The 15143-nt window shown below is 33.7% G+C and overlaps 1 protein-coding gene across 1 annotated transcript; it reads left to right on the top strand.

Annotated features, from left to right (window-relative positions):
- Positions 1-8619: 8619 nt before the first annotated feature.
- LOC149400286 (NAD-dependent protein deacetylase HST1-like protein) lies at positions 8620-11520 on the top strand. Its single transcript, XM_089613564.1, has 5 exons — positions 8620-8840; positions 8939-8984; positions 9072-9730; positions 10478-10622; positions 11314-11520. The coding sequence occupies exons 1-4, from the start codon at positions 8835-8837 to the stop codon at positions 10616-10618; spliced, it is 852 nt and encodes a 283-aa protein (XP_089469690.1). The 5' UTR covers positions 8620-8834; the 3' UTR covers positions 10619-10622; positions 11314-11520.
- Positions 11521-15143: the final 3623 nt, after the last annotated feature.

The following is a 15143-nucleotide window of genomic DNA, read 5'->3' as shown; positions in this document are numbered from 1 at the left end:
AATATCACAATTCACTATAACTGTGTGGCTATATAACTAAATAACCCATCATTAAAATACCCTTCAAGAAAAAATCTAACATGAATGAGAATAGATAAGAGAACAAAAGAGGAAAAATTTAAATGTTAATTAAAATATTAAATGTTTCCATTAAAATATAAAATTAAATTAAATTAAATTAAAAGATTAAAAAAGCAAATAAAAAGAAAATAAAATGAATAGAGGGAAGCTAAATGAGAAAAGATCGAGAATGAAATACAGGGATAAAAATATAATATCACAAAGTAAGTAGTAATAATTTTGAATTAAAATGCAATTAATAGCTTTTAGTAATTAAAAAAAAAAAATTATTGAAACGCACTAATGCGTAGCAAAATAATACAAAGGATTATTCATATTCTATGACTTGTACCGAGATTTTGGACCAAAATCTACTAAACCCAAATAAATCCTAAACTATGACTACTTATTTTCACTAAATACAAAAATACCCTTATTTTTAATAACATTTTATTTTCTTTCGTATTTAATTATTTGACTTTCTTTTCGTTTTGGGTTCAGCTCTCTTCCACTCTCTCTTTTCGTTTTTCAGTTCGTCATCTTTGTTTGGGTTCATCTTTGTTTTTTTAGTTTGTCTTTTCAGTTTAGGGTTAGAGATTTTCATGAAAAAAATTGATCCTATTCAAAGTGTTTAAGTCGTTGAATTTCTGTGGTTTTTGAAGTTAAAAAACAAAGAAAAAACGATTCTCGGGATTCTGAAAAGTTTTTGAAAATTTCTGGGTTTTCGTTGAAGATTTATTGACATTGATGTCAATAAATATGCATTTTTATTGACATTAATGTCAATAAATCTTCAACGTTTCTGGGGTTTTTAAAGTTAAAAAAATAAAGAAAAAATAATTATCAGGATTCTGGATAATTTTGAAAAGTTTCAGAAAATTTCTGGGTTTTCGTTGAAGATTTATTGACGTTGATGTCAATAAAAATGTATATTTATTGACATCAATGTTAATAAATCTTCAAAGGAATTTTTCAGAATCGTTGAAGATTTATTGACATTAATGTCAATAAAAATGCATATTTATTGACATCGATGTCAATAAATCTTCAACGAAAACCCAGAAACGTTGAAGATTTATTGACATTAATGTCAATAAAAATGCATATTTATTGACATCAATGTCAATAAATCTTCAACGATTCTGGAAAATTCCTTTGAAGATTTATTGACATTGATGTCAATAAATATGCATTTTTATTGACATCAATGTCAATAAATTTTCAACGAAAATACATAAATTTTCAGAAACTTTTCAAAATTATCAAGAATCTCGAGAATCGTTTTTTCTTTGTTTTTTAACTTTAAAAACCACAGAAATTCTACGCGGAATCCATGGCGGGCTGTTCCGGCGGACACTTCGAGGTCGCCGCCTCCGGGATGGCCATGGGCTGCTCTCCGGCGGCCATGACCGTTGTTTTATTAATTAACTAATAAAAATAAACTAAATATGAATGATAAATATGTAATTACTCATTTAATTAAGTCGTAGTTTAGGATTTATTTGGGTTTAGTAGATTTTGGTCCAAAATCATGGTACAAGTCATAGAATAAGAATAATCCCATAATACAATGAGGCATTGAGGTCCAAGTCCAGCCATGATGGCATGTTTTTAAAACAAGCCCAAACTTTCTAAACCAATCGCCAAGACTTTGATGCTCTTGGATGCATGTCTTATTGTGGAAATGGCTTATTGTAGTTTATTTTATTTTGTTTTTATTTTTAAATTTATCACAAAAGTAATATGTTTAAAATTTTTAATCTGAAAATAGTTTTTTTTTAAAATTGTAAATAGTCATTATTTTTTCTCGATGTTTATAGTTTTTTTAGAATTTGTTTTTAGTTCTATTTAACTTTATTTATGGTTTACAATTCGATTCATAAGAAACATAATTGTTTACCATTTATAAAATTATTTTTAAATAATTTAAAATTGCCGTTATGTTGGGAGTGTTACACTTAAAAACGCTATTTTTGTAATTTGCCCAATCTTATTTGATATACTGGGCCTTGCTTCTTTATTCAAGTGAAAATAGTTTAAAGTAACCGTTTAAAAAAAAATCAATATTAGCACCTGAACCTTCTAATTTTCATAAATAACCGTTTTCAATAACAGTTAACCAGATATTTCAATAGTTGTTGATCAGATTTCAATTATAGTTAATTAAATTTCGATTATAGTTAATTAGATTTCAATAGTTGTTGATCATATTTCAATAATTATTTACTAGATTTTAATAATTTTAACCATATTTCAATAACAGTTAACCAGATTTCCATAGTTGTTGACCTGATTTCAATAATTGGTGATCCGATTTTCAATAATTGTTGACCAAATTTTTGAAACATGAGGGTATTTTTGTCCGAAAAAAGAGAAACGGTTACTAGTGAAATATTTTGAAAATATGAGTAAAATATGAAAAGTGACACATCTTTTAGATTAGTTATGAAATTTTCCTTTTATTCACCTTGGCTGTGTGTGATTTAACATGGGGAAGTTTTGATCTTGCCATTTCGTCTAAATTCTAAAGCATATGCTCTTAAAAAAAAATTGTTCCTGGTGCGGGCCTAATAGTGGACGAAAATGGTTTTATAAGTATCCACGTTAGGCTCATCTTGAAGGCTCAACGCCCCTAATCACCTCAGCAAAATGGTAAGGCCGAGAGAAAAAATCGGACTATTACATGGTTCGGTTGATGATAAAGAGCAATCACATGCCAAAGGAATTTTGGGCAGAAACAGTTTAATGTGCCGTATATATGTGTTTAGAATCGATCTCCACACGCAAAATTGGCAGATGAAACACTTTGTAATTGGCAAAATTGGTGGATCAAACACTTTATAATTGGAAATCGAGTGCTTTATAATTCTCACATTTTACGTCAGATACCTTTTGTTTTTGTTTTTTTGTACTACTTCCCGATTTAGTTTGAGCTAAATGCAAGGAATCATTTGATTAATGATCTATTATACTTAAGAATTTAGATCAAACTATAAATTCTGAGCTAATAGAGTCGGGCTTATATCAACACCGTTTTACCGCTTTATAAAGTGGTGACTAAAGTTTTCACAAATAGAAAAACGAAAAAAAAAACCCTAAAAATCAGCAATGTCACCACTTCGTTTATAGTTGTGGACCCAAAGAGCTGTTTAAATATTTGCATCTGACGATGTTGAAAACTTTGGATAACAGATAAGAAATGGGCCAGCTCAACAAAACGTCTGGTTCAGATTGCTCTAATTGATATTCTCACACCCATGCAAATGCAATGATCTATTAATCATAAAAGGCGAGCACTAATTTTGTAGAGCCCCTTGAAAATAATTGCAAAAGTGAGTGGCTAGCGAACAGTTTTTGACCGTTTAAACCTTGATTATGACTTAACTCTCCATGATTAACATGGAGATATTGATTGTTCTAGCTATTTTCTACTTTTCTCTCTACTTTTTTTTAACACAAGAGCATAACTCAAATCATTCACCAGGTGGACCTTGTATTTTTCCTTTCTTTTTCCTTCTTTCCTTTCATTTACTCTTCTTCGAGTTCTAACTGTGAAAAAGGCAGAAAATGACATTGCTTGACACACACTCCTTTTGGCTAGAGGTTATTGGATCCCCTTGATGAGTTGCTATCTTTTTTTTTTATCAAAAGAAATGGTTGATATAGAACCCGGTAAAAATACTGGGACAGACATGAAAACAAAGCGATGTTCAGATATTTATAGAAAAGAAAGCTTGTAGTATTAGTAGGTCACAACGCCTATGCATTAAAAATTAGTACCAATCCCACCTAATTTTTGTTTTAAATTTCTTAGCTAGACCAATAATAATCATGTAAGCTAATAAGCACAATGAATATATAATTGATAATTTCTTGATGATCAACTTTATACTTTTGTTTTTGCTGAATAAACCATGCACAAGATTGATACTCAAACCAATACGCACCAAATTTAAGTTGCCCCACATTGCGCGCTTAAAGATTTAAAAAAGAAAAAAAAATGGGAGAATCCGAAGCGAATATTGGGTTAATTGTTGCTTTAAGGCAACACCAAGAGACAGAATATACAGAAGGCCTATATCTGGTTCACGCTCACGTACAGCTCACCATTCCCAATTGGCTATGGCTTTAGGGGTTTAACAGCCCAATTATACTACCTGACAACTTGCTTAGCGTCAAACTCAGAGTTTCTTCTCTTGCTTCTGTTTCTTCTTGGCTTTGCTCTCTTGGCGATTTTCTCATCCAAGTTCTTATCCCTCGTTATGTATCACATAACCCATAGGCTATATCATCTTTGTAATTGTCTGATATGCCCCTTCAAGGTATCCCATTCGATAGGCCTCGATTTCTATCAGAATTAATAAAATTAAATAAAATATATGAGCACATTCTATATTAAGTATTCCTTTTCCAATATGCAAAACAAGGAAAAGAAACTGAAAATCACTATGATATTGCTAGCCAATCTTGTGCCGAAGGGAATATAATTAATAGCTAACGTGTTTAATCCAAAGTTAGGCGCTCTTGATTTTGTTGTAGTTAGGCTCTTGATTTTGTTGTTTGCCTTGTCATTGATTAGCTTTAGAGAAATTTAAAAAAAAAGAAAAAGAAGATAAAGCTTCTAAAGCGATTAACATGCATATTTATTGGCTTAATTAATGAAAGAAAAAGTAATTGAGAAATCTTAAATAAAGTTTTATATATCGTAATAGGCTTATTTAGTTTTTTCCACGAATTTGAGATAATTTGCGCGACGATTACGGTCCAATTAACTTCTAATCTAGAGCGCTCAGATTTTATTATTAAGATTTTATCTAATAATTAAAAATATATCTCAAATTAAGACAAATGCATGCATCATATTATGTGAGTTATAAGTATGAATTGAGATATATTCTTAATACTTGAATATATTCTTAATATTTGAATAATTAAGTAAAATTTTAATGAGAGTAGTCATTTGACTCCTTAATATAGTTTCATCCTTTGGATAGCGAGTTGATGAAATATTATCTAATCTAGCTTTGTGTTTAAATATATTCAAGACTAAATATATTGTTCCGACAAAATACGAAAATATTGAAAAATATTCATAGCATAATATATCCGACTTATATATGAAAAATTGAGCTACCAAATCGATGCTGAATTATCCATGATACCGAAATGGAAGAAAATCACAAAAATCCCAACAATTAAATACATGATCTCTAGCCTTTATTTGTTATTATTATGCTCTTTAGTTTTATTATTATGTTTCCGTTTTTAGTTATGTACTTTCAGAATTTGTGGCATTTGCTGCCTTTATCGTTTAAGCTTCATTTTCCGTTTTTGAACCCTATTTATAAAGGGTTGCATGATTTTGTAAGAGGACAGTTTTTTTGAATGAAATGAAAATTGAGACTTGCGAGTTTCCCCCAAATCCGACCTCGTGAGTGAGTGTTGAGTTTGATGCCCGGAGTCTAGCATTCGTGCACGAAACAATAGACGAAGGAAGGTTCTTCGATCGGATATTCGTGTTCGAATCAACGATCGAGTTCGATTATCCCTGTAACGTGATTTATTTAATTCGACTAATATTCCTTATTTCCGCTGCTACATCACAAATGTTAGCAATATTATATTAATATTGACGGAAATACAAGACAATTTGCATGGAAAGAAATTAAACGGAAATAAAAAAATACAAATAAACACCGGCTAAACCTTAGAACCGGAAAACAAATCGGAGAAGACGGAAAGAAACAATCGAGGCCCGTTGGATGATTTCCTTGAAGCTTTTTATCGCCCTCCCACGGATGCTGGAAAACGTGAGCGAAAGCTTCCCAGGATACAACGACTACAGAGGCAAGCTTAGCACCAATAGGCTTCTCTCTCAGCGAACTAGGACATGTGCGAAACTATCACCACGACAAAAAAAAAAAAAGAATTTCTGGGGAAAAAGGGAGCTCGGGAACAGTAGGAGATTGTGTTTCTCGGTGTGTTCGAATGAGAGGGCTAAGCCTCCTTTATATAGGCCAAGGCAGAGTGAGTTTACATATTTGAACCAGCCAAAACCGCCCAGCCTTAAAGGCTTTTATTTCCATTAACGCGCTCATAAAGCCTTGATGGCAATAATAGTTATTTGAGGTATTAAAACTTTCAGAAGTGAAATTGGTAGTCCGAGACATTCTCGAAACTCAAGCCCGGCCCGGCTCGGCGGCGGCGCGCGCGTGAGGGGTTAAGGGTACCCACTACACACTCTCCTCTCTTGCACTTGGATATCCACTAATTAAAGAGGATAGTATTTAAACACTTCCACAACACACATCCCCATCCAATGTGAGATTCTTGGTATTCCACTTTCACAACACAACATAAATATGTTTCTTTAGCCTACTTTGAGCATCAATTTCTCATTCATCCTAGGTCCGATTTTGGCATACCAATATTCAATTTTATACCCCTCGTTACGAGGAATCCGTATCACTTGGAATTATTCAAATCCGATGAGTGGAACCCACTCAAATTGTTGACACAAATCAGCCATACACATGTAAATAAATACTATTTATTTACTTAATTCCAACACCAAATACCTACAAAAAGAACATAGTATATATGCCTAATTCGATCAAATCACCTCGTATCATACTTCAGACTTTTCAACAGCTAGCTATTGCTATTAGGTTTGAAAGACTGTCCCCAATCAAAATAGATAACACGATATTACTTTGAGCGATTCATTATTCTAAATATTCATGCATCGTTTACGAAATATGATTTGTAAACATTGAAAATGTCCGACAGGGAAAAAAATAGCATAGCGCGCATTAAAACAGGCCACTAGTGTATTCTGGGATATATATTGTAAGCTTTGTATAAAGAGGGATTACAGATAAACCGGATTAAAAATGATATTTGTGTATTCAAACGTTAACGTAGTAATAGAAACCTTTCATAGATAGTGATTCCGACTTTCTTTATTTTATCCATGTGAGGTGTGACTTTATTCAAGAGTTTTCTTTTCTAACACAAAGAAAAGGAGTATTGATCAAAGGAGTAAAACTTGAAAAGTAGATAAAAAAAAAGGTATATAGAGGGCGAACTATGATCAGTGATTATTAGCTTACTGTGTTCTTAAGTTAATTCAATGCTCACATGGTATGTTATATTAATTGTTTATGCGTGTCGATCTGTGGTTGACAGAATTTTGATTTCTAGTTAGTTTCAAATCACACATTTCTCAAAACAACAAAACAAAACAAAAGAATTATATATGGATAGAAAAATTTCATGGGAAGCTGGCCATAACATCATGCAAATCAAATATTACATTGCAAAAAAACATTACGATATTTTGAGAGCTTCTTTTACTTTATTTTTTGTAACAGTTCAATACTGCTTTAAAGTAAAAAAAAAATTATTAACAAAAGGATTAGTCAATATTAATATTTATGTGCTTCCATGCAGTTTGGAAAGCTCAGCTAGAAAAGTTTTGCCTTTTAAGATAGCAATTATATGATGTGGTGAGTCCCAGCAGAATCATCCATGCATTGTCAACATTTTGGGTCTCAACTCTCACGCACTCAGCAGGGAAAAAATAAAAGGTGAAATTTTCTATCAAATACCTAACCTTTTCCTCTACATTCACTAAAATTAATTAATGCTAAGATTTAGGCATATGCATTGTCTTAGTGCCTTGTGAGGCGAGACAGAGATGTGCTGATATTAGAACAAAGACATGAATGAATATGTTATAAGAATAATTACTATTTTGGAACGAGACATATAAGATACGTCTCAGCCTAGCCATAGCTTGTCTCTCTCTTTCTCAATATTCCTACCGTGGATTTGAGTGTTTTGACCATATACAGGATATACATATATATAGTTCTTTGAAATTATTATTATTGATCATTTACGTGTGGCTATATTTGACGTATGGCTCAGACCTAACTTTGCCTAATATGTCATATACCATGAATTGAGCCACCATGTCCAAAAATGCGTACTAGCTCAATAGTTCATTTGACTAGCTGTAGGAGGTGAGAAAGAAATCAAACCCTATCCTTTGACAAGAATCCCTATTTGTCCATAAGAATCAATATATCTAATATGAAATCATGTCAAATTAGAAGATATATCTAGCATATATTGTTACCCTAATTCTGAGACATCAAGCATAAAAAACAACTCTAACAAATTTTTTATTATTCCCTCTAGTAAGTGGTTGATTGAGAGTAGCATTAATAACATTTGTTAATTCTTCTACAATCCAGTCATAAAAAGGAAAGAAAAAAAAAAAAAAAAAAAAGAACACTACATAAAAAGTACAAACATATCACACCCTGAAACCATATCCGGCTCATGATGCTACTACCATAGTGCCATTTTAACTATAAAGCAACGAATATATTGATAAAGGATTTTGTTTACCATAAAAATAGAATATATGTATATTCAATACAATGGAATTAAAAGTAACAAGCATAAATAGGGATCTGCATGGAAGGGAGAGTGAAACACATCAAATCAAACACAAAAGAATTTTGGCACATCGATCCATCCATCCACACAACAACACACACAAAAACGTCTCTCTCTCTCTCTCTCTCTCAATGCAAACATTAGCAACATTACACCAAACCCTCTCATTGTGTCCCACCTTCTGACAATACTTGTCTCCTTTCCTTCTTCACCATCTTCCTTTCATTTATCTCCTCATACTTTCCTTCATTTTCCAACTACCTTGCATTCTCACATCCTCTCCATCTTCCAACTCTTTGGAAATCATGAAGGTATTCTACTATAGCTACTCCTCAAACTTGATATATCACATTTTTCTTACCATATTTCACCAAGTTTTCTTCTTCTTCTTCTATTGTAAATGTGACAGTTCTTCAATTGGGTTCATAAGCGTCTCCATCATACACTCCCCAAGGGTATAATAACTAGACCTAGCTAGGGTTTACTTTGATCTTTTTCTTCTAGTTAACCTCCTTTTTTTCCCATTGATACAACTTTCTTAGATCATGATGATTTGGCTGATGACAACAACAACATCAAAGCCGAAAAGAGCCACGTCATCACGACAGCTGATCAAGAACCTGTTCAAGCCGATACGGACAAGCAAGCTCTTCTGAAAAAGACGGTCCTCGTCGACGCCCTAGACGGATGGAAGGACGGCATTCTTGCCATCGGAACTTTCGGCTTCGATCCATTGAAGCCATTGATCGGAAATCCCTATCTCGTCCTCCACAGCGAAGAGGATGATGCCGATACCCCAGATTTCTCCAGTGATGACGACAACGACAACGAGAACGACAGTGACGACGACTCTGAGGAAGATGAAGTGAACCCCCTGATGTTCACCTCTCTCGGAAACAGCTTCAAGGACGACGATGGGTGTGTTATCGTCGACGAAGAGTGTTTAAGCATCACCGAAGACAAGAAGAATTTGGGGAGGACGACGCTGGCTGATTTGTTCCTGGCTGATGCTGATCAGGCTGACATCAAGAAGAAGATGATGATGGGAAAGCTCGGCATTGCCATTGATGATGATGATTTTGATGAAATCAAGTATACCAAGAAAATGAATCTTCTGAAGGCCAAGAGAGGACTCTCTTTTGCTAAGAAGCTCATTCCTAAAGTCAAGGACGAGGCTAGTCCTATTAAGAATATTCAGCGAGTGAGTGCATACATCTCTTTCTCTCTCTCATTTAGATATATATATATATATATATATATATATATATATATATATATATATATTACTCTTATTATCGTATTTTAGCATAACGTACTTATAGTACACATGACGTATGACTAGTAATAATATATGATTATATTGATAATAGTATAATAGTGTAAGTAGCCCTAGAAAATATAATATATCAAATAGTAGTTTTTATTCGCTACTTTGAAATGTGATTTTCTGAAAATGTGAATCGTTCCACCAACGAATAAAATTTAACAATGATTAACCTTTTTTACAAGATATATGTTCAAAAGCTATAAGAAAAGGAGTTAACTTGATTATTTAGGTACACTGTCCTTGCTATAATAATGAATACTACACCAAAAAAATATAAATAAATAGTTGTATAACAAAGACAAAGAAAAAAAAAATAGTTCAATCCTTGAATTGACATCTTAATATTCCTGTTTCCAGTTCGTATAATAATATACGTCGTTTACAAATGACAGGTCTTGATATCAATAGAAAGGTAATATAGTAGCTCATGAGGGTCCTGCCGACTCATGAGGTTACGTATGAGAATTTTAAGCGATATGAGAATAATAAGATACTCTTTATCGGATGAATTATGAAAATAATGATAATGATTAATACACCTAATGATCAATAATGTCTAATTAGCACTCAAATTCAAGGACTCTTTAACAATAGTTCATTGATGACATTGATATGGCGTAGCTGATGCGGAGGATGATGAAGAGGAAGATCCATCCGGAGCTGCTTGATGCCAAGAGTCAAAAATCTGACGGCCAGATGGCTGCCACCGCACTTGATCTTCTCCCCATCACCGCCCACAAATCTGCTTCTCTGCTTGCCTAGCAAGGTATATAATATGATATAATATAATATAATATATTACTTTTCAGAAATTAATTACTGTATAATATGGTTATGGTCTCCCTATACATTATTAAGCATGTCCAACTTCAACTTTAGTCATGGGCCATCTTTGTCTGCCCTGAGTCCAATTGATAAATCCACAAGGAAAGTGTTGAATAATAAAGTTCTAGTTGATATATAGTATACGAGTATATTTACTACAAATTAAATATGAAGTTGATACGATCAGTGTAAGGGGTTTTCCTACTAAATTTCTTTTTGCTATGTACTATAATACAAATATTGGCTAAATTTTATGTTTGTTGGTTTTATTGGGCGTGACTATGAAATCCCATCACGGGGCACAAAAGACATTGTACAACAATATTAAAGATGACATACTAATTCCATGCCAATCCATCTATTTCCTATTCATGGAAATTACTTATGAAAAATGTAATAGTTTATATCTTAACCCGTAATATATATATATATATATATATATATATATATGTATATGTATAGACACTTAAAAAAAAAACACAAATTAGTTATGTATGTTCAATGCTTAAGAATACAAAGCATATATGTTGGACCTGCGGTGATTTAGATCTTATCGTAATGACTCAGTTGCTTATATGTTGGTATGTAATGATCTCTTTTTTTCTTTCTTTTTTGTATACAAATTCACTCAGGTATTCCTTCTGTGGTTTGATATTCGGCTCAAATAGCTAGACATGAAGAAAAATATCGCGATGATGTTGCTAGCTATATTTACGTTACTCTTTAAACGTGAATCTGATTAGGCTTTCATGTATATGAACTTGCTTGTGGACTGTAATCCTGATATTCTGTTTGTTGAACTGTTTTGGATTTTTAATATATATGGTAAGTTGGAACAACTACTACCTCTTCAATACTCTCTCTCTCTCTCTCTCTCTCTCTCTCTCTCTCTCTCTCTCTTAGATATAATATATATATATATATATATATATATATATAGATCTAATACATATGTATAAATAGATCTTATATATTACAAAAAATTAGGTAAATAGTCAATTAAAACGTTTGGAATTGCTATATATCCAACGTTTCGTAAATTTTAAGTAAATAATCATAAAGATAATGTGGCATAATAAATGGAAGTGAATATTTACCTAAGATTTATAAAACGTTGGTTATTTAGTTATCTCAAACTATAAATGTGACTATTTACCTAATGTACCCTATATATTATCTCCCAATAAATTAGTTTCATTGTAAGTCAACTTAAATACCAGGTTCTTATGTTAATATAACGAACTAGATAACTTAAAATGTTAACATTATTGCTATTTAGTTAACGTTTCAAATATGTATCAAATATATCCACTAAATTTGACATGACAAAGTTAATCATAGTTATTATCACATAAATAACCTTACTAAAACAATAGCCTAAAATATTCAATAGCCAACATTTTGATATTCCTAAATCCCTTATAAAGCCAACGGTCTTCAATTTAAGCTACTTAAAACATTGATATTGCAATCTAGCCAACGTTTCATTTAAGTTTCAAATGTAGTCACAAATGATGACGTGATTTTATTAGTCATTTAACAAATTACTACATTAATCTCTATTAAAATCTGGTGAACATAAACATATAACCAACGTTTTGATCGCAGCCAAATAATACAGCTTTAATACACGTTAACTTGATCCCCTTTATTCCATAATATTTTCTTTCCTTTTTTGTACTCCAATTAGATGCGATATCAAGTTTACTTAGGTTAATTTCAGTTAATTTCTATTTATTTTACACGCGATAAGTTTTGGCTGACTGAAACGTTGGTTAGTAGTTGATTTCTATGATTTATGTTATATAAGGGTATTTTCTAACCGTTTATTAGGGTTTTGACCTGTTTTTTGTTTTCTTTCGCCGTTGGGAGCTTTCCGCGCCTCCCAAAACTTCGAGCTCGCTAGTGGACCAGCGCCAGAGCTCGCCATTGGGGTCGTTGGCCTCCTTCCAGTGGACCAGCGCCAGAGCTCGGTTGATCATCTGCTCCAGGATGAACCGATGTAAGAATTTTTTTTTTATTATTAATTTGTTTTCCCTGAACATCTCATATTTTTTGTGTGCATGACATATCTGAGATATATATATATATATATATATATATATATATATATATATATATAGGGAAGAATGAGAAGAGGCGATGATCCAGAACATGGCAATAGAGATAGCCCCGATAAGAGAGAGATAGGTTCTTTTTTATTACTGTAAGTGTTAATATATAAGTTATCTGAAACGTCTATTGAGTTTATTTAGAAACACTAACCTTGATTCTGTTCTTTTCAGGTTCTTGGAAATATTCTGAGACTGATTAGGAGAGTAGCCGCGCGTTGGACAGGTTTGATTTTGTAAATGGAACCTTGTATTTTCTGAAGTCGCAATATAAGAGATGTTGAGATTTCTGAATTCAAATTATTTATTCACTTAATTTGTTGAGATTTATGTTGAGAAATTTTAGGATATCTGTTTACGTTTTCTTCTTTGCGACTGAGTTTCTCAGTAGTGTCCGATAGGTTAGAGAAATTTTAGGATCTGTTTACGTTTTGAGGATATATGAGGATATTAGACTAGTTATTACTCAGCTACTCTGTATTTCTGTTATCGTTAGTTTACTTACCGTCCTACGCACGTTATAATTGCCTGTACTATAAGTAGCCTCATTTCAGTTAATGAGAAGTTAGTCAGATCATTTCAGCCAAACACTATTCTTAGATCTGAACCTTTCTCTCTCCCTAGAAATCTTTCATGGTATCAGAGTGTTGATTCCGGTGAACGGAATTCGATCCTCTCTTCTTTTCTGCCATGGCTGATGACTTGAGCTCAGATCTCGGAGAGTACTCTCATGCTCAACCGATGGATCGCCAAGCCAATTTCACTGAAGTTCACACTGCGACGAAGTTCGCTCCTGTTACCTTCTCGAATCCAATTCCAGCAAAGCTTGATCAAAACAATTTCCTCATCTGGCAAAAACAAGTCTCCACAACGATTAAAGGTCATCGTCTTCAACGATTCCTCTCTGAAACTACGCTTATACCGAACGAATTCGTCTCCGATCTCGACAAAGCGAACTGAATTCAGAATCCGGCGTTCCTCAACTGGGAGCAACAAGATCAGCTAATTCTCTCCTGGTTACTCTCGTCAATGACTGAGGGATTGCTTTCCAGGTTCGTCAACTCAGAGACCTCAGCGCAAGTGTGGTCGCATCTGCAGATCTACTTCGCAACTCAGGTACGCGCTAAACAAGCGCAGTACAAGGCTCAACTCGAGAACACAAAGAAGAACACAATGCCTATGAGTGATTTTCTGCTAAAGATCCGGAGCTGTGTTGATCTGTTGAATATGGTTGGACATAGGACAACCACGAAAGAGCACATAGACGCAGTGTTCGATGGATTGCCAATGGAGTATGAAACCTTTATGGTTGCGAGAAATTCAAGACTCGATCCATACACTGTGGATGAGATTGAATCGCTACTCTTATCTCAAGAGTCATACATTCAGAGGCGAAATCGGAGCAATGATCTTGCCTTTGATCAATTGTCTCTTGATAATCCATCGGTGAACCTAGCGTACTCCGGAAGATACAACAACAATAACAACAGGCGCAGAAATTCTCAGTACAACAACAATCAGTACAACAACAATCACAATCAGTACAACAACAATGGAAATTTCGGTCAAAATCCTCAGAGGTTCTCCACTCAGACCACGAACTTCAACAACATGACTCAAGGCAGGAGTCGCGGTCGAGGAGGATTCAAGAGTCAAGCTGGAAAGCCACAATGCCAACTCTGTGGCAAGCTGGGACACATAGTGACTCAATGTTACTATAGGTTCGATCACAGCTTCTCAGGTCCTCAGCAACTCCAAAATCAGCCAAATCGAGTCCAAGGCAACCTAGCAACAATGACTGCACCAACTGGACTTGAAGGAGACTCTCAAGGTGATGAACATATGTTTGCTATGATCGCCTCACAGGACTCAGAGTGGACTAATGGCAACACTGGATCAGAGTGGTATCTAGACTCAGGAGCCACAAACCATCTGACAGCTGATACAGGTCACTTCACCAACAAAACAGAATTTTTTGGTCAAGATCAAGTGCATATGGGAGATGGTAAGGGCCTATGCATATCTCATATTGGTAATTCATGTTTTAACTCACCTTTTGTTGCATCTAAAACTTTAGTTCTAAACAAACTCCTGCACGTACCAAAAATTTGCTGTTAGTGTCTCAATTTGCTCAAGATAATAGAGTCTTCTTTGAGTTTCACCCATATTTTTGTGTTGTCAAGGATCTCAGGTCCAAGGCTACACTAATGAAGGGGATTGTTAAAGCTGGACTCTATGTGTTTGACTCAACCCAAATGCCATTACCAACGTCAGCCAGTGAACCACAAACAGCCACTCCTAATGTGCCTCACCTACCAAATGTGTCATGTTTTCTTTCATCTACTAGTTGT

The sequence above is a fragment of the Urtica dioica genome, chromosome 4 (genome assembly GCF_054948205.1).
Source record: "Urtica dioica subsp. dioica isolate 48M chromosome 4, U.dioica_male_clone48M_v1_H2, whole genome shotgun sequence".
NCBI lineage: Eukaryota > Viridiplantae > Streptophyta > Magnoliopsida > Rosales > Urticaceae > Urtica > Urtica dioica.
Note: the sequence above shows the minus strand (reverse complement) of the source record. Positions and strands in the feature narration are given on the sequence as shown.